This window comes from Ceratotherium simum, chromosome 2 (assembly GCF_057802395.1).
Source record: "Ceratotherium simum simum isolate JZ-2026a chromosome 2, ASM5780239v1, whole genome shotgun sequence".
Taxonomy (NCBI): domain Eukaryota; kingdom Metazoa; phylum Chordata; class Mammalia; order Perissodactyla; family Rhinocerotidae; genus Ceratotherium; species Ceratotherium simum.
The window spans coordinates 56,330,274-56,353,222 of record NC_141901.1 but is presented as its reverse complement, the minus strand read 5'-3'; the positions used below and the strand labels follow the sequence as shown (position 1 = coordinate 56,353,222).

The window sequence follows — 22,949 nt, the reverse complement described above, 5'->3', positions numbered from 1 at the left end:
AAACCCACAGCTAATATCATCCTCAATGGTGAAAAACTGAAAGCTATCCCTCTAAGAACAGGAACCAGACAAGGATGCCCACTGTCACCACTCCTATTTAACATAGTATTGGAAGTCCTAGCCAGAGCAATCAGGTAAGAGAAAGAAATAAAAGGGATCCAAATTGGAAAGGAAGAAGTGAAACTGTCACTATTTGCAGATGACATGATTTTATATATAGAAAACCCTAAAGAATCCACCAGAAAACTTTTAGAAGTGATAAGCGACTATGGTAAAGTTGCAGGATACAAAATCAACATACAAAAATCAGTTGCATTTCTGTACACTAACAACGAAGTAGCAGAAAGAGAAATTAAGAATACCATCCCATTTACAATTGCAACAAAAGAATAAAATACCTAGGAATAAACTTAACCAAAGAGGTGAAAGATCTGTACACGAAAACTATAAAACATTGCTGAAAGAAATTGAAGAGGACACAAAGAAATGGAAAGATATTCCGTGCTCTTGGATTGGAAGAATTAACATAGTTAAGATGTCCATACTTCCTAAAGCCATCTATAGATTCAATGCAATCCCTATCAAAGTTCCAACAACATTTTTCACAGAAATAGAACAAAGAATCCTCAAATTTATATGGAACAACAAAAGACCCGAATAGCTAAAGGAATCCTGAGAAAAAGAACAAAGCAGGAGGTATCACACTCCCTGATTTCAAAATATACTACAAAGCTATAGTAACCAAAACAGCATGGTACTGGCACAAAAACAGACACACAGATCAATGGAATAGAATCGAAAGCCCAGAAATAAACCCACACATCTATGGACAGCTAATCTTCGACAAAGGAGCCAAGAACATACAATGGGGAAAAGAAAGTCTCTTCAACAAATGGTGTTGGGAAAACTGGATAGCCACATGCAAAAAAATGAAAGTAGACCCTTACCTTACACCATACACAAAAATTAACTCCAAATGGATTAAAGACTTGAATGTAAGACCTGAAACTGTGAAACTTCTAGAAGAAAACATAGGCAGTACGCTCTTCCACATCAGTCTTAGCAACATCTTTTCAAACACCACATCTGACCAGGCAAGAGAAACAATAGAAAAAATAAACAAATGGGACTACATCAAACTACAACGCTTCTGCACAGCAAAGGAAACCATCAACAAAACGAAAAGACAACCTAACAATTGGGAGAAGATATTTGCAAACCATACATCTGATAAGGGCTTAATCTCCAAAATATATAAAGAACTCATGCATCTCAACAACAAAAAAACTACCAACCCAATTAAAAATGGGCAAAAGACCTGAACAGACATTTCTCCAAAGAAGATATACAGATGGCCAACAGACACATGAAAAGATGTTCAAAATCACTAACTATCAGGGAAATGCAAATCAAAACTACAATGAGATATCACCTCACGCCTGTCAGAATGGCTATAATTAACAAGACAGGAAACAACATGTGTTGGAGAGGTTGTGGAGAGAAGGGAACTCTCATACACTGCTGGTGGGAGTGCAAACTGGTGCAGCCACTATGGAAAACAGTATGGAGATTCCTCAAAAATCAACGATAGAACTACCATATGATCCAGCTATTCCACTGTTGGGTATTTATCCAAAGAACTTGAAAACACCAATTTGCAAAGGTACATGCACCCTGTGTTCATTGCAGCCTTATTCACGATAGCCAAGACTTGGAAGCAACCTAAGTGCCCATCAAGGGACGAATGGATAAAGAAGCTGTGGTATATATACACAATGGAATACTACTCAGCCATAAGAAACGACGAAATCCAGCCATTTGTGACAACATGGATGGACATTGAGGGTATAATGCAAAGTGAAATAAGTCAGAGGGACAAGGTCAAATACCGTATGATTTCCTTCATTAAGTAGTAGATAATAACAACAATAAACAAACACATAGGGACAGAGATTGGATTGGTGGTTACCAGAGGGGAAGGGGGGAGGGAGGAGGGTGAAAGGGATAATTCGGGACATGTGGGTGGTGATGGGTTGTAATTAGTATTTTGGTGGTGAACATGATGTAGGCCATGCAGAAAGAGAAGTAGAATGATCCACACCTGAAATTTTACAATGTTATAAACCAATGTTACTGCAATAAACAAAAGAAAGGGAGATATTATATACACAAGAAATAATAACAGTGGCTATATCCAGGCAATAACTTACTTTTTATTTTCTTTATGTTATAGTATCTTAAATATGAGGAAAACATTCTAAAAATGGATGTGTCTTTCCTATAACATAGGTGGGATAAATTTTAAATTTTTCTTTTAAAAATAGATGAGACTACCTATTTTAGTAACCACCTTTTCAGTCTCGGTTTTATAATACTTTTTAAATATGTCAATACACAACATATTTGAAAAACAAAAAAAAAAAAAAAAAAAAAAAAAAAAAAAAAAGAACTAAATGAGATTATACATGTAAGATACTGTCACAGGGGGTCAATAAATGTTTGTTCCTCTTTCAGAATGTAAAAGATGAACTACCTGTTTTACAAGTTCACAAAATATCAGTCTTCAAATCTGCCCAAACCTGCACCTTTTGTAAATCCTAAAATCCACATACAAATAAAATAAGAGGTGGTTTCAACCTATTTGCTTTTAAACATGTACAATTTCAAGACAATGCACCAACACTGTTCATGGGCAGAACACTATGCTATAGCATTATTAACAGGTTATTTTTTGTGTGTTTTACAATTATGTTGTACCATCTAGAATTAAATATTTTAAATCTAGGTATCAATTTTCTCATACTTTCTCACATTAGACACCTTTCACTGATCTCAAAAAGGATAAAATAAAAGGAAAAACACTGAGTTTCCTCCTATAGAAGGACAGACAAAAATGATAGCTTATTATTAAGCAAAATAAAGCGTTAACTAGTCCATGTGATGCAATGGAAAGACCACAGCTGCGAAATCAGATTTATCTAAGTGAAAAATCCTAGCTTTATCATACCCCGGCTGTATGAGTCCAGGCAAGTTACTTACCTTCTCTGAGTTACAGTATTCTAATCTGTAAAGTAGCCATCTAAAGGTTTGTTCCTTAGAGTAGAACAGAATAAGCATACAATACAATAATGAGAGCTGATTTATCAATTCTGTAAAACCATAAGCAGCCACAACGATGGGAAACGACAACACTCAATTCTTTATATACATGAATCATCTTGGATCCATAGCTCCTTAGGCTCTGAGAGTTCCAGTTGTTTAAACTGACAATTTAGAAGAGAAGCGGGCTTAAAATGGCTTACTACTTGGCTAACGACAACGGAGAAATTTCAGTGCACCGACTAGGTGAGGAAAACCATTGCCCATGTATTTTCACATTGGAAAGTTGGAAGCATGACTGGCTAACTGCCAACCAAGCAAAATTAGAATTTAAATGGCTAATAATTTAACAACCTTTCAAAATACTTGAAAATATGCAGGAATAACCTTCAATAGCAGTTAAGAGTGTTTAACAAAATGTTCTTGCATCTCTCACCTATCTTCTCTGTTTTCTTTGAGGATCCCTGAATCAGAACTGTAGTTACAATTTTTAAATTTCTCAAATATTTAAATGCCACTGGTAATAAGATGAATTCCTTATGCTGTCTCCTCTAAGTGGTGACTGCTAAGATACAAGAAGAAAGTAAATTCTGGATACTCCAAGTGAAGAGGGAAAGCCCTAAGCTTCTTTAAGAGGTGCACAGAACCATCAGGCCCAAAGCATAATAGAAAATGGTTATTTTTCTAAAGTCTAACTTAGCCTCCTGACAAATGTAATATTCTTGTAATGGTTAAATCCTAAAGAGTCTAGAAGATTAAGTAACTTTTTTATAAGTTGAATCAAGTGTTACAGGGAAAGAAATGGTGGAGAACCTGATGATGCAACGCAAATTACAGACATGCATTTGGGTACTGATTTATAAATTAAAATTTGAGAGAACCGGAAAAACCATTTCCGGGGTGTGTTCTGTTTTCCAAATGTATCTTAATGTAAAGCACAGCTGTGAGGATACAAAGGACTTGCCATTTACCTTTCAGTAAGGTAAATTGGGCCCACTCTCCCGCGATAGAATTGAGCACAGCAGACGCGAGCTTCGTGTAAACACAAGGTCACCACAGATCTCAATTTCAAACCTCACCCCCTGTCTCCCCACCAAGGAATGTGAGCCCAGGAGTGACAACTGGAACGCGTATTCAACCGCAGATTTTGTGGGACCGGGGCGAAGGTTCTCGGTAACCGCTTAAAACAAAACAGGGAATTATTTAGACCGCTGCCTTGTTCCCGAGCCGCGAAGCACTCTGACCAAGATCTTTGCCTTTGGCCGGGAAAAGATGCGGGAGGCGGAGCTTGGGCCGGCTTGGGAAACGGGGGTAGCGACGGGAAAGGGAAAAGAGACAAGGACGGCGACCGAAAGATGAGACGCGGAGCACCCGCCCCCGCCCCCAGAGACCGGGCGCCCGCTCGCGGCTCCAGCCACCACGCCGTCCCTCTCCCGTGCCCCGCACAGTGTGGCCCCTGGAGGCAGGGCGAGCCGGCACGCGACACGCACGCCCACCTCGGGGGTGGGGGGCTCCGGGCTGCGTCCACTTCCCCGACCCGCGCGAACCCATCCTCAGACACACACACTTAGAGCCGGCCAGGGTCGGTCCACGTCCCCTTTCCGGCCTACCTTGCTTGGATGAGCCCGCTTGTGCTGGTGGCCGGCTGGACGGAGCCTGCCGGCTGGACGGAGATGGGCGGGGCCCTCGGGGCGCGCTCCCGAGCAGCCAGGCTAGGCCCGGGGCGCGCCTACTGCCCCGAGGAGCGCGCCCGCGCCGCCGCTCGTTCGGACGCTGTATCCTTTTACGGCAATCGCGAAAGTGTCGTGAACGTGCTGCTGCCGATCAGAGTCACCCAGTCGGCTTGAGTCGGAGGTCTTACTTGTAGGGGTGTGCTTTTTGAGGTCGGGGTAAGGCTGCGGGGCTCGGTGTTGGGTAAGCGACCAGGATGTGAAGGACGTGTGTGGGGGTCACGACTCTCAAGAGGGGTGGAAGGAGGGCTGCATGCTCTAGGGTGGGGCATTGGGTTATAGCTGTGTATGGAGTCGCGCGAGGCGAACGCAGTTCTTTCTCGCGCAGGGTGGCCTGGCGCGCGGGGCTGTGGGGAGGGCGAAGGGCGAGTGCCCCTCTGGCCCCGGGTGGAGATTGAGGTGGCGAAGTGCCAGCGCGGGAGCCGGGAGTCGTGGTGGGGAGAACCTCGGCGGGTCAGGGCTGGGCGGGCCGAGGACTGGGGGCGCTGCCGGCCGGGAACCGACCTTGCCTGTCAGGTCCACACCATCCTGCTCCGGTGCTGCCGAGTCCACAAACCGTGTTGCATCCTTTGCCGTGGTTGCTTTCCCTTTGGAATGCGGTGCTGGTGTTTCGTGGCTGGGCCACTCTTTTTGGTCAGCAACTTTTCTAGAAATTTCAGCGTATTTTGACAAGCTCTGAGATTGCCCGCTAGGGTTCGTTTCAGCAGTGTGTTTAGGAAAGAGAAAGGACAGGAGGGTTACTGGTGTTTGCCGGTAGTCCCAGGAACACTGGATGAATGAGATCTTTACTTTTAGCCGCGTTTAACTTTTCTCCAATTCGGTGCTTGGCGTTTTTGCGTCGTTTTTACTGTTTTGCATCATTGGTATTCTATATATACTTTTGTCTGAAGTCTCTTAGTTCATTAGTGAATCCGTATTACCATAGTAGGCAAACGCATGGTTATTTTGCAACAAATATTAGCATCTTATCTTGTATGTGGACAAAGAATAAAGATTCGATTTCTATTCTCGAACTAGTAGTAATGTGTTCCATGTGTGTATTGAATTGACTAATAACACAAGTTAGACTGTGGTAAGGGCATTTAGAGCATTATTACTTTAGAACCGTTGATATTCACATAAAATTCCAGAGATTGAAGTTCTAAAAGCATTTTGCGGAGAAAAACTAGTCAAAGCCCCTTGTACAACTTGTTTTTACAACTCTTCCGTTTAAGAAATGTTAGATAAATCTGCCTCTTGTATTAACCTTTTCCACGCAGGCATCTTTATTTGTTATCCAGTTAACAGCTTATTACTGAGTATTTACAACTGTGGTTTCATAAATTCGTTCTCCTTCTTCTCTCACACCCCATCTCTCTTTTAAAATTACGTTATAAGCACTATTAAATGTTTGCTACATAGCGCTAAACTTTTTTTATAATCCCAAGTATATTTTACTATGTAGTCGATTTGTTTTCTAGGCAGCAGAGTTATTCTTTAAGCTGGCTAAAACTGCTGGTGATGTTTTTTTCTGAGGGCTCATGCTGTGCTGTCTTTTTTAAGAGAATAGGAAAATAATCTATAAAATGCTAGGCTTTTGCTTTTTTTTTTTTTTCCCCTGGAGGAAGCAGTTTTCTTTTTATAAGGAATGCAAGATTTTACTTGAGCAAAACAGTAGATCTAAATTGTATTACCCAGTACTGTTTCTGCTTCCAAGTCTGCTGAAAAGGCTTTTGTTTTTGCTAACTTGTTCAGTGTATCACTTGTTAAATAATGCTGAATGTAATCCTGTGATCCTGTTAGTTTTCTTTTTTTCACTTGCTTTTTGTAATTTGCTCTGACTCCCAAATAGTGTTGGCCCTTAGTATTTTCCTTTAGTAGTGCCATAAAGGTTGGAAAGAGCTGTGTAGTCACCAATTCCTGTGAAAAGACTGTAAATGTACTGCTAAATCAGTGCAGCTCAAAACTTGGCACTCTTAGATCTGGGGGGATGAGAATTCTGGAATTTCACACTACTGGTTGGAGATTGTTTAAGCTTACCTTATGCTCTGCTGAGCAGTTGGAGGTTTCTTTTTTAGTGTGGTACTTGTCAGATATTCTCCAATGAACACAGGAATAATGTAGGCAGCATGCCCTTATCCTCAGCTGCTATAAGCACAGATGTTCTACATCATAGATTTGAGGTCCACAAACTGTGTGAATTTTAGTAAAATATTCATTAAATATCTCTGGTTATATTTTTGTACCTCTGTTGGACTTTTCATATAAATGTTTATGTCTGCACAAAGAAAATTCTTTATTAGACTGTATGTCTCCCCTCCTCTGGACTCCCACAACAGTTTGTTCACAGCATGTTATAACTTTGTTGTTTACAAGACTCCCTCCCTATCATTCTTTTGAGCTTCTTGAGGGCATAGACGGCATACAGTAGTCCCTTCTTATCCACGAGGGATACATTCCAAGACTACCAGTGGATGCCTGAAACTGTGGATAGTACTGCACCCTATGTATTACTGTTTTTTCTTATACATACATACCTATAGTAAAGCTTAATTTATAAATCAGGCACAGTAAGAGATTAACAACAATAGCTAATAATAAAATAGAACAATTATAACAATATACTGTAATAAAAAGTTATGTGAATGTAGTCTCTCTCAAAATATCTTATTGTACTGTACTCATTCTTCTTGTGATGATGTGAGATGATACAATGCCTACGTGATAAGAGGAAGTGAGGTGAATGACATAGGCATGTGACTTAGCGTTGGGCTACTGTTGACCTGACAGTACTTCAGAAGGAGGATCATCTAGCCGTGACGATGTTGATGGGTGGATGTCAGGAGCAGAATATGTCGATGATGGTTGGGGATCCAACAAGGGGATGATTCACATCCTGGGCGTGATGGAGCAAGATTTCATCACGCTACTCAGAATGGGGTACAATTTAAAACTTATGAATTGTTTGTTTATGGAATTTTCCATGTAATATTTTCGGACCATGGTTGACTTGGGTACTGAAACTGTGGAAGGCAAAACCGCGGATAAGAGGGGACTACTATGTTTCAATCTTTCTGTTTCCTCAGGGTCTAGAACAACTAGGTGCTCATTAAATACTAGATGAATCATATGTGTTCATTGTTCCACAAATAAGTACTGATTACCTACTTAGTGTTAGGTATGGTATGAGATTCTGGGAAAAGAATGTTAAGACAGGCATGGCCCCTACACTCATGGAACTTACAGACCACTGTGTGGAAAAGACAAAAAAAACAACACACAAAAAAAGTTCAAAATGTGATAAGTGCTGTGAAGGGAGCAGCACACCAGAACCAGGTTATAACAGAGGAGGGGAATTTGCTGATTACAAGTGGAAAGGTTACAACAGCTATAGGACTCGGATCAATATTATTGTTAACTGAATTCCAGGTGATGGGAATTTTTTTACAATTTAAAATACTTTTACTGTTATGATTTATGAAAATGTATCCTCAGTTGACAAATAGGCTGTGCTACAAAATTACGGGTTTCTTTATAAGCTCGTTGATGGCTTTCCATAATATCAATAGAATCTCAACTCCTTGCCGTGATCTACAAACCTCTGCATTGTCTGGCTTTTCAGACTTCATTTTATCCCACTCTTCCATCTGGTGTACTACTATCCAACCATAATGATCTCTAAGGTATCTGAACAAGATGAGCTCTTTCTTTCCTCAGGGCCTGTTCCCTTTTCTTGTACTGTTCTTTCTCCTGCTCTTGGAATGGTTAGCTCCTTCTCTTCCTCGGGATTTGGTATAAATGCCACCTTTTCATAGACTTCAACCACCTTATCTAAAATGTGCACTCCCCAGCTATTTTCTGGCTCTGCACTTTGTTTTCCTCAAAGTACCCATCATAATGTGTAATGTTATTTGCTTGTTTACCTGTTTTTAGTTATTTCCCCGTTGGACGTGGGAGCTGGGACTATGTCTGTCTTGTTTACTGTGCTCAGATATTGGCTGAATGCATTTGGAACTTGAAATCCATTTTCTCGTAAAAACCTATCACTGGTGGCTTGGTTTCTAGGCTATCCAGCAATCATTTTAATTTCATACATTAATTTTTTTAGTTCCTTGTAGTGTGACAAGAAAAGAGTGTTTTCTCCTCACCCTTTTGGGTGTAGGCCTGACTCCAGATAAAAATTTCAAGTGGCTCAAATAACTTTTGTAATATTCATACGTCCTTTCTATATTCCCATCCCACATCCTTTTTCCCTTTCTCTCCATATAGTCCAATCTTCCTATTGCAGCCACCTACCCTATCCTGCCTCCTTGAGATATGCTTGCTTTTCATTTACTGAAATTCAGAAGCTCCTGTTTTTTCCTGAAATGGTTTTTATGGCAGTAGCCTCTAGGTCTCAGGTATTATGGGAGGAAGAAAGAGCGGAGATGGATGTGTGGCACTATGTGTTGAAAGCAAAGTAGCTATCTGTGTCAGGGGCTACATGTATCTGAATTTATATTTGCAATCTTGTTGCTAAAAGCTTTACAGATACAATGTTGCCAAATTGAAATGTTCAGAAACTCATTGGCTTTTTTTCAAGTATGGATTATATAATGGCTAGATCTAGAAAGATTTGTCAAAAGGTAGATTTTTCTAAAAGAGAAATAGAAGCTAAAAAATAAAAATATAGGTCAGAGGAGGAAAACACTCAGAAGGAAAGTATCAGTTTATCATACAGTCCTGCCAAATGCTCAAACCTAAAACCATTAGGATCACTTGCTTATATAGCTGTTTAGTGCCAAAAGCAGGCCAGCACTCTCAATATGTCACCTTTTTTTTTTTTAAAACAATAGGAGAATGGAACACTACAATAATAAAACATGAATTGAGTTGGCTAAACTTTTTTTCCCATTTTAAGTGGAATTCTATAAGAGCTGATTGGTTATAGCTCACCAAATATGAAAATGCATAATTCAATTTAACTATAGAAAATTTGGCTACTGTGAAGCTAAGTATTTTGATGGTTATCAGTCTGTAATTTGATCTAAAATGATCTTGTAACCAGTTGTTTGACATTATATAAATATTGCTTAAAAACAGTTTTAAGGGGCGGGCCCTGTGGTGTAGCAGTTAAGTGCATGCGCTCCGCTGCTGGCAGCCTGGGTTTGGATCCCGGGCGCGCACCGATGCACCGTTTGTTCAGGCCATGCTGTGGCGGCATACCATATAAAGTGGAGGAGGGTGGGCACAGATGTTAGCCCAGGGCCAGTCTTCCTCTGCAAAAAGAGAAGGATTGGCATGGATGTTAGCTCAGGGCTGATCTTCCTCACCAAAAAAAAAAAAAAACAACAACAAAAACCAGTTTTACTCAGTTGCTTTGTGATACAGTTGGGTGTGTGGAAAAATTCTTTGAAATAAGCTTTTCATTTGCCTTGGTTTGAAAATTATTTCAATGTTTTTATTTCAGAGCACTTCAGTTAGTTAAATTGTGGCATTGGTGGTTCTTTTGAGTTTTTCGAGAATTTATTTAAAACATTTAATGACTATAATAACTATTTTTCTGAACTAATTATTGAGATACCTGATTGAGATTTTGGATGCCACTTTAGATCATTAGTGACATTGATATTCTGGAATTTGTTATTTATGGGAATAGAGGGAAGAAGTGCTGTGCATGGTTTGATACTAGGTACATTGTTGAGATGTCCTAGACCCTGTATCACATTCTGTATTCCCATAGTTCAGCATTTCTGGGAATTTCATATTGCATTCTGGATAGCTGTCTACCAAAGAACTCTCTTGGTTCAATGCCACTACCGTTTTTCATTCTATTAAGGTTATTCCTTTTTTTAAATAATCCTCTTATGACTTCTCTTCCTCCTGCTCACTAACCATGAGTTTCCCACAAGGTTCTTAATTCTTTTCCTTTTCTCTTCATAGTTAATCCCTTCAAGACCTTTTCTATTTTCTAGCCTTTAGCTAGACTTTAGCTTCTAAGTCAATAACTTGAAATTTTTTTCTCTTACTCAAACTCCAGTCATTTGATTTTGTCTAAAACATCTCTACTTGAAAGTTGCATGTGTGTCTTTACTACCCTCATCCCCAGATCCTCTCACATCCCCCTGCAAAAGCCAAAATAACTGATTTTCCTTCCCAACCCTCCCTTTTGACAGTAGTACCACTAGTCTCTGACTGTTGATTCCTTTTTTCTTCTGCTCCTTCACCCCTCATTTCTAATCCCTAAATACTTTCTCTTGATTCTTCCTTCTAAATAGACATTACTTATATTGACTGTCTTTCATATTTCCATTTTTACCACCCTACTTTAGGCCCTCACCACTTCAAACCTTTGAGGTCACCATACTAATTTTTAAGTGTTCTCATTATTTTCTCCATTCTAATGAATGTATGTATTTATCTTACTCATCTTGAAAATATACTTGTCATTATTTTCTTACGTTGCTTAATAATTTATAATAATTATGTTTTCTCTAATCTTTTCTAAGTCAAGTGCAAGTACTTCAGGGATTGAACCTGTGTCCTTTATGAACAGTCATCACTTAATGCACCTATACTTTTAGTTTTACTACCTCAATTCATTACGTCACTCTGCTAATACATATATACTGTCCTCTTATGGTTAATTTTTTTTCATTGCTGTTTATTCCTGCCTGGAATACCATCTATATCCCTCTCCACTAATAAGTTTTATCTTTTAATTTAGCTTAAACAGAGACCCTGTGTTTGTTTGAACCTCACTTATTAGCTGTATGAGCTTGGGCAACTTAGTTAGTCTCTCTGTGCCTTAGTTTCATTTTCTATAAAAATAGGGATAATTAATAGTCCTTACATTCTAGGGTTGTTGTGAGGATTAAATGAGTTAATATATAAAAATGTGCTTAAAGTGTTTAGTAGATAGTAAGTGTTCAATAAATGTTAGCTGTTAGCATTAAATAAAAATCTAGTTTAAGACTCATTTTATTCAAGTCATTCCTCTAATATTAATACTAATTTGCTAGCTATCTTTGAGTATGCCTTTGGAGCTCGGTTTCCATATATGTGAAATGATTAGGTCATTTCAAAGATTTGTTCCATTATACTGAAAGCAGTGTGAGATAGAAAAAAAAGGAGAATGAATTTTGAAGCCAGACAAACCGTGAAGTAACAGGAGACATATTACTATTAAAATCGTTTAAGGGCCGGCTCCGTGGCTTAGCGGTTAAGTGCGCGCGCTCTGATGCTGGCGGCCCGGGTTCGGATCCCGGGCGCGCCCCAGGGCACCGCTTCTCCGTCCAACGCGAGGCCGAGTCCCACGTGCAGCAACTAGAAGGATGTGAACCTATGACATACAGCTATCTACTGGGGCTTTGGGGGGAAAAAAATGAATAAATAAAATCTTAAAAAAAAAAAAAATCGTTTAAGACTTTTCACTTAATAAGGGTGAGGTTATATGACTTCTTTTGGCTCACACCACCACTAAGAACTAGAACTAAAAATAGATCCCTGGTTTTCTGATCCCTATTTGATATGTATTACTCTATTACCAGTTTGATTTTTTTTTTTTAATTTACTGATATTGATATGAATAGTGGCTGACAAATGTATCTTTTTTTTTTTTTTCAGGTAAAGACAAGCCATAAAAAGCTATAAAACAAGACACATTATTTTCTCCAAATAAAAGAAAGCCAAGACCCATGAGTGGGCCTCGGTCAGCAAGGAAACGATGTGGAGATTCTCACCCGGAGTCCTCTGTGGGCTTCGGGCATATGAGTACTCCAGGGTGTGTATTAAATAAATTGTTTCAGTTACCTACACCACCATTGTCAAGACACCAACTAAAACGACTAGAAGAACACAGATATCAGAGTGCTGGACGGTCCTTGCTTGAGCCCTTGATGCAAGGGTATTGGGAATGGCTAGTTGGAAGAGTTCCTTCCTGGATTGCCCCAAATCTCATCACCATCATTGGATTGTCAATAAACATCTGTACAACTGTTTTATTAGTCTTCTACTGCCCTACAGCTACAGAGCAGGTAAGAGGAATTTCTTAACAACAAATATGAACATTTGTTATATACCAGAAACACTGTAATTGGGATTTTTAGGTTCTTTTAGCTAAAAATAAGATAACCTGGGCCGGCCCTGTGGCTTGGCGGTTAAGTGCGTGCGCTCCGCTGCCGGCGGCCCGGGTTCGGATCGCGGGTGCGCACCGAGGCACCACTCCTCCAGCCATGCTGAGGCCGCGTCCCACATATAGCAACTAGAAGGATGTGTAGCTATGACAGACAACTATGTACTGGGGCTTTGGGGGAAAGATAAATAAATAAAATCTTTAAAAAAAATAAAAATAAAAAAAAAAAATAAAAATAAGATAACCTGACAGCTATTCGTCAACTGTTTTAAACTATCCTATCACACATACTGTTAATAAAGCTAATAGCTAAAATCTAGTTTATACACTATGCTTATGAGAAACCAGAAGCGAAAGGTTGACTCTGATCCTAGTAGGTAAATTAATATTAGCATGGATTAACATGTAAAATGTTCCTTTTAAAATCAGTCAATCTCAATTCTTTACAAAAGAGTTTTATCCCATTTTTTAAAAATGACTGAATAAAGTCTTAGCAAAGTTTAAAATGATCAGAGAAAAAAGTCTCTGGTAGTGAGATGGCATGGCTGTAAATCAGTCTTATCACAAGTGTTTTCCTCAACATTCCAGGGAGAATTTTTGAATATCCCTTTTCTCTTCCTCTTAAAACATAGTGGCTGATAGACTTCCGGTATATCTCTATTCTAACAAGGCAAAAGAAGTGTAAGAAAAAGTCAATATAGTGTATTTCCTATTCTGTATCCTGCTGTGGCTGACGTTAAGAAAGGAAGTGTGGTATTGCTAACAAAGACTCTCTTCCTGGGCCTTCTCAAATACAAATCTTTCTACTGCTGTTCCCTCTTTTACCCTCTATACCCGTTATATAGAATCAAAACTGAAACTAGAGCCCTTTATCAGAATGGGTAAATTGATGTTTATTTCTTTGGTTTTAGAATTTCCTTGTCAAAAGGTGAACTAAAGTAGTTAGGTAGATGAAAGAGCATGAGAAACACTTGTTGTGCCTGTGTTAATCAGAGTGATCAGTCACAGAGAACCCAAGAAGATAGAAGGCGATCCTTATCTAAAGGTCTCAAAAGTTGCTCTGAACCATATGAAATCATAATGACCACAACATTCTTTGTCTTGTTTTAAGCTTGAAGTAATTTTTTTATTTAAAAAGTAGTCTTTTCAGATGATTTGTCCTTTGAGATAAAATTATCACCATCCAACACTCTAACACTTTATTTTCATCAGTTCATTTGTTTCCACATATAGCTCTTAAAGTAAACAGCTATTGAGGGTCACAGTTACCTCTAAAATATGTTTTGGTATTCTCTTGTCTTCTTCCAGATGCTCATTTTCCCTCACCCTTGAATACCTTTAATTCCTCTTATACTGTACAAATACAGTCCATAGAGATTGTATGGATGTATTTCTGGTTTTCCCTCGTTTTCTTAACTCTTTTGCTTTACATCAATCAGGAAGCTCAAAAAACAAAAACCAGTGTGATCATTTAAAAATATCTTTGGAGTCTTTATCACGTGTCCTTTGAGCTGTTTACCTGTGGCTTACTTGAGGACCTGACATCTACTTCCAGAGGAATTTGGTCCAGATCTCACACATCTATAGAGATACAGCAAACAACAGGGAAATGGGTTGATTCCATTGGAAGCCTTCCAGTAGACCTAAGCGAATTCCAGGATGGACATCAGGGAATGAGAGCAGGTTCAGAGGTAGCTCAGCCACTAATAGTCATTTATTGAACACCGAAGGTGTACCAGGCACCATGTTCCCTATAATAGTTTTCCTCAGCTTCTGTTCTCAAGTGATTTGGAATTATTGGAGTAACCCTAGAGTTCGGTAAATCTTTGGGGAAACTTCCACAATAGGGACTACTCTAGTCACAGAGAACTTTTCAGAATTGCTGCTGGGAGGAATTAAGGTGGAATATGATTGAGCCACTGTTTGTTGATCTGCAGGGGAAGGTAGTGTCCAACAAAGGCTATGCATGGATGTGTTTATAGCTGCATGGTAGAAATCCTTGTTAGGCTTAGATCAGAACACATTAAAATAGGTCATGGCTGTCTTCCTTGATATGGTCTTATTATCTCTCTCATCTTCAGTAAGTTATGTAAAATCTCTAAGTCACAGTTTATTTATCCTTTTAAATCTTATTTTGTAGTATTATGAAGGTTAAGTAAGATCATGTATTTAGAGTGCTTTGCATATAATGCTCAATAAGTGGTAGATGGTTATTATTTCATTGGTCCAAAAGATTAGGTTTATAACCTATTCTTCCTCATAACCCCCCTCCCATTCCTAATTTCCACTAATAATATATTATGTATAGAATCATGAATTCATCTAAGTCCTTATTGAACTTCTCTTACTTTTTTCTTTATGAGTGTTTTGGAGTCAAAGGGTTAAGTTTATTACCCAGGGACATTCTCATTCATTATAACTCTAGTTCTTTTGGGCTTTATACCAGTGGGTGAGCATGAAATTTCGTGTCTACAGGTATTATGAACTTTCCATATACTTTTTATGTTACTGGGTTTTTTTTAATACGTTAGAGTTTCAGAATCCAATCTTTCTAGTAGAAAGGAATGTCACTATTGCAATGGTTTCAGCTGAGTTTGTAACTAATTTTCCAATAGATAAGAAAGGAAAATCAGACCTTATTTTTCAAACTCCTAAGGTAGAAATGTAGACTTCTCCCTTTTTATATGGAATACCAAAATATCCTCATGATCTATTTCTGTTACTGTTTAAACTTCATCAGCTAGTAGCTTTGGTGTTAGAATCAAAAGTTAATTTAGAATTTATCTTGCAGCTTGATGTGTGTTACATATGCTTGAGTTACCCTTGCTATGTAAGACAGATAAAGAAAATTGATGTTATCTGTTTTATACACAGGAAAACCAGAACTGAGCTATATACTGTTACCCATAAGAGCGCTATCAGGTTTAAATGTTTTAGAATATGATCATAAGAGTCTTTTGTTTTAATGCTCATTTGTTTTTGTTTTTATATTGCTAAATTTAATGCTTTTGATTTAATTCACTTAAAAACTTGTTAGATTTTTTTTAATATAGAAAAATGGAAAGAAAATTAAAATGGCACATTGCCCATAATCTCAGGGAAAAAAAAAATCACTCTTCAGCATATGCATATATTTGTGTGTATATAAATCCCTCAGTTCTGTTCCAAAAGCTCAGTAAAATCATATGTTTCTTAGAATTTCTCACCTGAGTTGACTCATATAAGAACATCTCTGCAAGATTTTGCAAGTTAGTTAATTGCCGGATTGTGATAAGATTATTTGCTTATGCTGGTTCTTCCCCACCCACCTATCAGGGTGTAATGGTTTCCTGATTGATACATGAGTTCCTTCATTTATTCCGTATGTCCCACAGGCTCTTAACCCAGCTGAGACCATACTTATTCCTAAATGAGAAGGCTTTCTTTTTAAAACTCTTCTGAGGGTTGTGAACTAATGGGAACAAGGAAGAAATATATAAATGTTAGTTGAATGTTCTACAGATTCACAAGAGGAAAGAAAAATCCAAAGACAAGAAGGCTTTGCTCCCTCTTTCTTATATATGTAATTACTATCTTGTTGTTTTCTAGGATTATGTGTGTACTAATAGTTGAAGTTGTCTGTTCCAGAGTAACGCTTTGCCCCATTAAAATCCTAATTAGACCTTAAGAAGTCCCTAACTTTCTAGTCCCCTAACACAGTAATTCAATATAAATTTCTGTGATGATGGTAATGTTCTGTGTCTGTGTGGTCCCGTATGGTAGCCATAGCCACATGTGGCTATTGAGCACTTGAAATGTACCTTGTGCAAAAGAGGAACTAAATTTTTGGTGTAATTTTAGTGAATTTAAACTAAAATAGCCACACATGGCTAATGACTACTATATAGGACAGTACAGCTCTAGAGAGTTATTAGAGTCCTTTAACAACAACAAGCAGTACACCCAAAGTCTAGAAGATGGGGTTCTTAGTCCCAAGATTAATCACTCAGTCCAGTGTGCTTGCATGTAAACTGGTTAGATGACCGCAGTTATTGCTTTGAGGGTTTGTAACTCTGGCTTAGGGGAGGTATATACTATGGTCCTTTTAACAGCCTCAGTGTCCTAAAATGTGAGACTCCAAGAAAATGTTTAAGAGAAGATCTTTACCTTTAATAACTGAGAAGTAAATAGATCTCTATCAGAGAGAAACCTCTTTGCAGTGCAGAACATATTGAATATTATTTGCAGCTCTGAGCATTTAATACAGTTTGACTTAATAACCAATATCTGAGAAAATATCTTGTGATTATAAAAATTTTTCATGGCTTGGGCATGGGAAAATAGTGAAAAGAGATACAAAACACTCTTCTCCATTCTTAAGGAGAACAAATCAAATAGAAGCTCTTCTTTTTTTAATGCACAACATTTAAATTCAGTATTAGTGCTTCAATTTCCATCTGGGAAAAGAGAAACTATTCTTTGAATATGTGATCATAAATATTTGAAAAATAATGTTCTAAGCATTCTGTGTACTAGATCATCATTTCCCTAGTCTTGTTCCATGGACATTAAAGAAGTGCGTTTAAAAATAAGTTACACGCAGGGCCGGCCTGGTGGCGTAGTGGTTAAGGTTGCACATTCTGCTTCGTCGGCCCAGGGTTTGCCAGTTTGGATCCTGGGTGCAGACATACTCGCCGCTCATCAAGCCATGCTGAGGTGGTGTCCCACATAGAAGAACTAGAAGGACCCACAACTAGGATATATAACTATGTACTGGGGCATTGGGGTGAAAAAAGAAAAAGAGGAAGATTGGCAACAGATGTTAGCTCAGGGCCAATCTTCCTCAAAAAAAAAAAGTTACATGATCAAATAAATTTGGAAAATGGAAGCATATTGTGTCCTCTTCTTGAATATTCACAGTGTTCATTAACATTATTAAGTGCTGAAAGAAGTCCTGCAGTAGAGAAGTCTGTTTAACGTTTAATCTGGTGTTTCCCACATGGATTTAGCCTGGAAATTTTTTTTCACATAGTAACCTGTAAACATCTTGAAAAATACAATTGAGGAAAACTGTATTAGATTATTCCATTAATTGACTCAGGATCTAAAAGTTAGGAGGAGTCTTACGGAAGTTACCTGGTCTGATCTCTAGTGGAACTCCTCTAGTACCCTTGTGAAGTAGTTGTCTAGCATGTGCTTGAGCACCCTTCCAAAACAGGGAGTTCAGTTCTTTTACAGTTCTGATTGTTTAGATGTTTTTCATTATGTAGCACTTGCGTCTTCTCCCCCATAGCTTCTAACCAATACTTCTCCAGAGAAGGAAGATAAAATATCTACAAGGAAAACTGTATGAGCCGAACATAGGAATTAACATGTCTTAATACTCTTGCTTTTCTTATTTTACTTCACAGGCACCACTGTGGGCATACATTGCTTGTGCATGTGGCCTTTTCATTTACCAGTCTTTGGATGCCATAGACGGGAAACAGGCGAGAAGAACCAATAGTAGTTCTCCTTTAGGAGAACTTTTTGATCATGGTTGTGATTCACTATCAACAGGTATTGTTGATTTTTTTTTTTAGTGTTAATGATTAATAGTGATAAAAGGAATGTAATAAACAGTGTTAGAATAAATAAGTTTATGGTGTCATAATAGTTATCAGAGGAAGTAATTTTGTATTGTTTTAGTATTTTCAAAAAACTATAAATCTGGTTAATATTTGTTCATTATTGTCAGTATTGGGAAATTAAGTTAATTTCTACTTATTTTAACCCTAAATATTATTGTTTTGGCACCTGTTGTTTTTAAAATCTTAGGGCATAATTGTTATCATTAAGAAACTCATAAATTATACACGAGAGTTCAATAGTAGAAGACTAAGAAATTCATAGTCTTTATATTTAAATGGATATTATGTAGACATTTAAAATTCTCTTGTAGACTTGGAGTATAAGTGTATGATAATGGGCTCAGATGAAAAGGCTCAAAAAAAATACATCAAAGTGCTAGCAATAGATGAGTTACTGTAGTTAGATTATAGGTGATCTGTCTTCATTTGTACTATTTTTAAAATATTTCAGTAATTTTTTAAAGGGAAAAAAGATTTAGAAACTAAATGACAGTTTCTAACTAGTCTTCCTGACAGGAATGCCCCTGCTCACATACACACACACACATTTATTTTTATTTAGTTCTTGTTGGTTTCTTGTCATTTGGCATAGCATTTAAAATACTTTAAAAGGAACAAACAAAATAGTTGATAGTTCTACCTTGTGACCTCAGATTTGCAGATGTAGGTGCGTGCTAAAATCATTGTGTCAGTGTACGCTGACTGCAGCTTTCTTAGTAGAGAAGGAACAGCTAAGCTCTTATAACTTTTAAGACTCAAGAAAAACTCAAAACTTCCACTAAATAAAGGCTAGTTGGACATCTCGAAAGGCTATTTTGATTTAATTCGATGACAGCAGAATGATAAGTATCCTTTTTTTAATTTTAAGTGATGATCATTTTTGGGCTGTAGTTTGAGTTCCAAACTTTTATAGGAAGACTTTGCTATGTATGTCACTCATAATGGTGTTTGCTAAATAAGAAAAGGCAGCTGTCAATCTGAAGCAGGTAGGTCCCTTTGTGATTATCTAGGCCTTTTGCTTTTCTTTCTTTTTGACTCTCCACCTTGTAATTTTTTTACTGCTAATTAGTACGCTGTCGCTAAGTTGGGAGAATACTCTAAAAAATGCTAAAGTATTTTAATAGCTTTCAAGGACCTTGGTTCCACTAAGTGGTGTAGTGAAAGAAGAGATTCAAATTATGGAGTGAAAAATAATGTAAAAGATTATATTATACTTTCCTGTTACCATAGATAACGGAGAGAAGATTGTACATTCACGGCATATCTTCTTTTTGCCTCGTCTAAAATCATTTCCAGCTCAGTAAATATTTGTTGTTCAGACTGTTCAATTTTCATTGTGATCCTTCTTTTGCAGTTTTTGTGGTTCTTGGAACTTGTATTGCAGTGCAGCTGGGGACAAACCCTGATTGGATGTTTTTTTGTTGTTTTGCTGGAACATTCATGTTCTATTGTGCACACTGGCAAACATATGTTTCTGGAACATTGAGATTTGGAATGTAAGTAACACTTAATGATGACTTTGTTTTCTCTTTAAAATATAGAGAATGTTGCTTATAGGTATTTGAGTATTAGAAATTGATCAAATCACTAAATTAGTAAATAAAGGAAGTTTAAAACCCTCATTATTATAGCTATTACCTAGCAGTCGCTATCATGTATCCTTCTATCACACTTTTTAAAAGGAAATATTAGAACTTCCCAACCAGTATGTTTAAAGCAATATGAAAAGCAGTAGCCTCTCTTCACTTATATCCACTTGTCTTTCCCTCCAACAAATTCACTTTCCTTTTTCCTACCGTTAATTCACTTTAACTCTGTTTTATTTTGACATATGAAATGCATTTTCAGGAAAGAAAAAATGGTTTATGGGAGCAAAGAGCAGCTTTATCTCTAAATATCATAGCTTAGAGTTTAGTCTTTTCATATTGTTTTATTTATAAGTCTATGAAAATCTGAGCTCTTGATAATTGACTTGACATGAGCACATCATATAGATTATTATTGCCAACAGAATGTCTAAGAATTTAAAAAATTATATACAAACTCCTTTCAAACTATAAAATGAATAGTTTCTACCTGGTGATCAGTACTTTTCCATAAATGACTAATGAGAAAACCAGTTTAGGAGGCAAAGATTGGAATTCACCAACTGGTATTGAATTAAGTATCACAGATCCTATTTACATGGCTCAGATTAGTCTTTTATTTTTTTCATGGTGTAGGATTAAAAGAGAACGAACTTGAGAAAAGACTGAATACTTCATGAAATGTCAAAATAAAAATCTCTGATAGCAAATGATAGGAGAACATCTTAACCTAGTCTCTAATTAAGAAGAATCATTAATGGGATTTTTTAAATTTAGATCCCTAATAAACTTAGTTTTCTACGCCTTGAAAAAGCCAGAACGCATAGAAATTCAGCTGTTCCCTACAAGTTAAGTTCAGATGATTTTTGCTAAACATATTTAAATAGATTTTAAGATATTCTTAACTTATGACAGTAACTGAATAGTTATTAATACTTTGGATGTTAACTAAAAGACATGTCAGAATAATTTCAAAATAAAGGAGTTTACAGAACATATTTAAGGCCCGTCTTAAGGTGGTATCCTTATTATAAGTGACAGTAGTGGACATGAGTGTCCAGTTGAAAACTGTCTGCCTGTGCATTCATCAGCAGTTTACAAAATAATCAATACTCAAAAAATATTGAAGATTTCTGATATAAAAAAAGCAGGAATTGAAAATATTATGTTCAGATGTTTTTTCTCAATATTGTTTTCATAGCCTTTACTTTATCTCATTAATGTTTTCATAGTCTTTCTCTGCATTAGGTAAGACCACAAAATATAATAGACTTCTGAGATCACTTGGTTTGCCCTAATTCAGTCATAATTTTTAATGATGTTACTGTTTTCAAAAATAGCAGAATTTTTTTTCAAGTTAGATTTTATTTTTTTTTTAAATTTTTTGTTTATTGCAATAACATTGGTTTATAACATTGTATAAATTCCAGAATTTTTAATATCTGGATTTCGCATAGTTTATGTTTCATTGGTTTTTATCTCACGGTTAACTTTCAAGCCCTTATTTTCAAAGCTTATTTATCATCTAGTCCTAATTTATTCTCTTTCCCTTTCAAGTAAAACGGCACCAACCATATGGTATGGGAACTGAGGGAAGGAAAGAGAATGAACCATGGAAGCAAGGGAAGAGTAAATAGACAGTGTTTTTAAGGAGCGATTTGATATCACAGCTTCCTTTTTGCCAGTCTTAGAATTTCCCTTGTGGTGTATTCTTTTGACGAAATATGTACTTGGAGAACTGCAAGCAGTTCCATATTGTTAGATCATAAGATGCCTGTAGGGAGGTGGCAGGAGATAAGGCTGGAGAAGATCCAGAAAATTGAGGGCCTTCTGTGTCCTGCCAAGAAATGTGGACTTTTATCCTGAATCTGTGGGGAACCTTTGCAGGATCTAAATCAGGGAAATGACAAGAGTACCTTTTGGAAAGATCAGTTTGGCAACATTTCAGAGGGTGAATAGGAGTGGGCTGTGGCAGAAGTAAGGACTCCCTTTAGAAGGCATCAGCATGATTAATGTGAGGAATGATGAAGTCTGAACTAGCACAATGACTGCTGTTGAAGAGAAAGGGATAGGTTGGAGTGATTTAAGAGGTAGAAACTATAGGACACAGTCTCTATTTGGATATGGAGAGTGAATGAGAGAGCAGAGACTGGAATGACTCCCAGATCCCCTCCTTGAGTGGTTGGAGAAAGGCACTGCAGGAAGAGGAACCTATTTGAAGGGATAGTTCTGTCTAGAACATGTATGTGAGGGATTTTAGGCATTCAAATAGAATAAGAATAGCAGAAAACCTAGAGAGCAAGCCTAGAAAAAGCCCATGAAAATTATTGAACAGCCAGAGTAGGAGGAGACATACCAGAATGAAAAGCCAGAAGAGGGATGAATTTCAAAAGAGAACAATGCTAAATGCTGCCAAGACTCAAAATGAGGACAGAAAATTGTACATTGAATTTGGCAGTATGAAACCATCCAGAGTAGTTTCTCTGTAGTGATGGAGTAGAAGCTAGATTGTATGGGGTGAAAGGTGAATGGAATAAATAAACACAAGTTAGTACAGGTTACTTATAAAATGTGAGGCTGTGATGGGAAGGAGTGAGGCATCAGTTAGAGGAGAGAACATGGGCTCAAAGGAAGGAGGGTTTTGTATTTTTAATGGGGAAGGTTTAAGGATATGGAAGAAATTGACTAGAGAAGAGGTTGAAGATACCTGATTTATGGAGCTAGACTGCTGAAAATGCAGGACCAAAGAAGTTTAGGATAACAGGCAAGAGGGTCCCACTGAGACTGTAGTGCTTCCTTACAATAGTGTGAAAAGATATCTGGAAATATTGAG

General features: G+C 37.5%; 2 protein-coding genes across 9 annotated transcripts in view; one reads left to right on the top strand and one right to left on the bottom strand.

Annotated features, from left to right (window-relative positions):
• Positions 1-4,851, bottom strand: part of DRAM2 (DNA damage regulated autophagy modulator 2) — a 28,054-nt gene extending 23,203 nt beyond the window's left edge. For 2 of the 6 annotated variants that reach the window (XM_087445708.1, XM_087445738.1), the window contains exon 1: positions 4,710-4,806. The gene's annotated coding sequence lies outside the window, so the exon portion shown is untranslated. Of the gene's footprint in view, positions 1-4,709 lie in introns of all 6 variants that reach the window. The other 4 variants (XM_014780039.2, XM_087445712.1, XM_087445728.1 and 1 more) reach the window with 4 other exon arrangements.
• A 33-nt stretch (positions 4,852-4,884) lies between these two features.
• CEPT1 (choline/ethanolamine phosphotransferase 1) overlaps positions 4,885-22,949 on the top strand; it is a 35,075-nt gene continuing 17,010 nt past the window's right edge. The window contains exons 1-4 of one of the 3 annotated variants that reach the window (XM_087445691.1): positions 4,885-5,013; positions 12,414-12,823; positions 18,312-18,459; positions 19,885-20,026. In XM_087445691.1, coding sequence (XP_087301817.1) covers positions 12,485-12,823; positions 18,312-18,459; positions 19,885-20,026 — 629 coding nt within the window. In that variant the 5' untranslated portion in view covers positions 4,885-5,013; positions 12,414-12,484. The remainder of the gene's footprint in view (positions 5,014-12,413; positions 12,824-18,311; positions 18,460-19,884; positions 20,027-22,949) is intronic. The other 2 variants (XM_087445676.1, XM_004420686.3) reach the window with 2 other exon arrangements.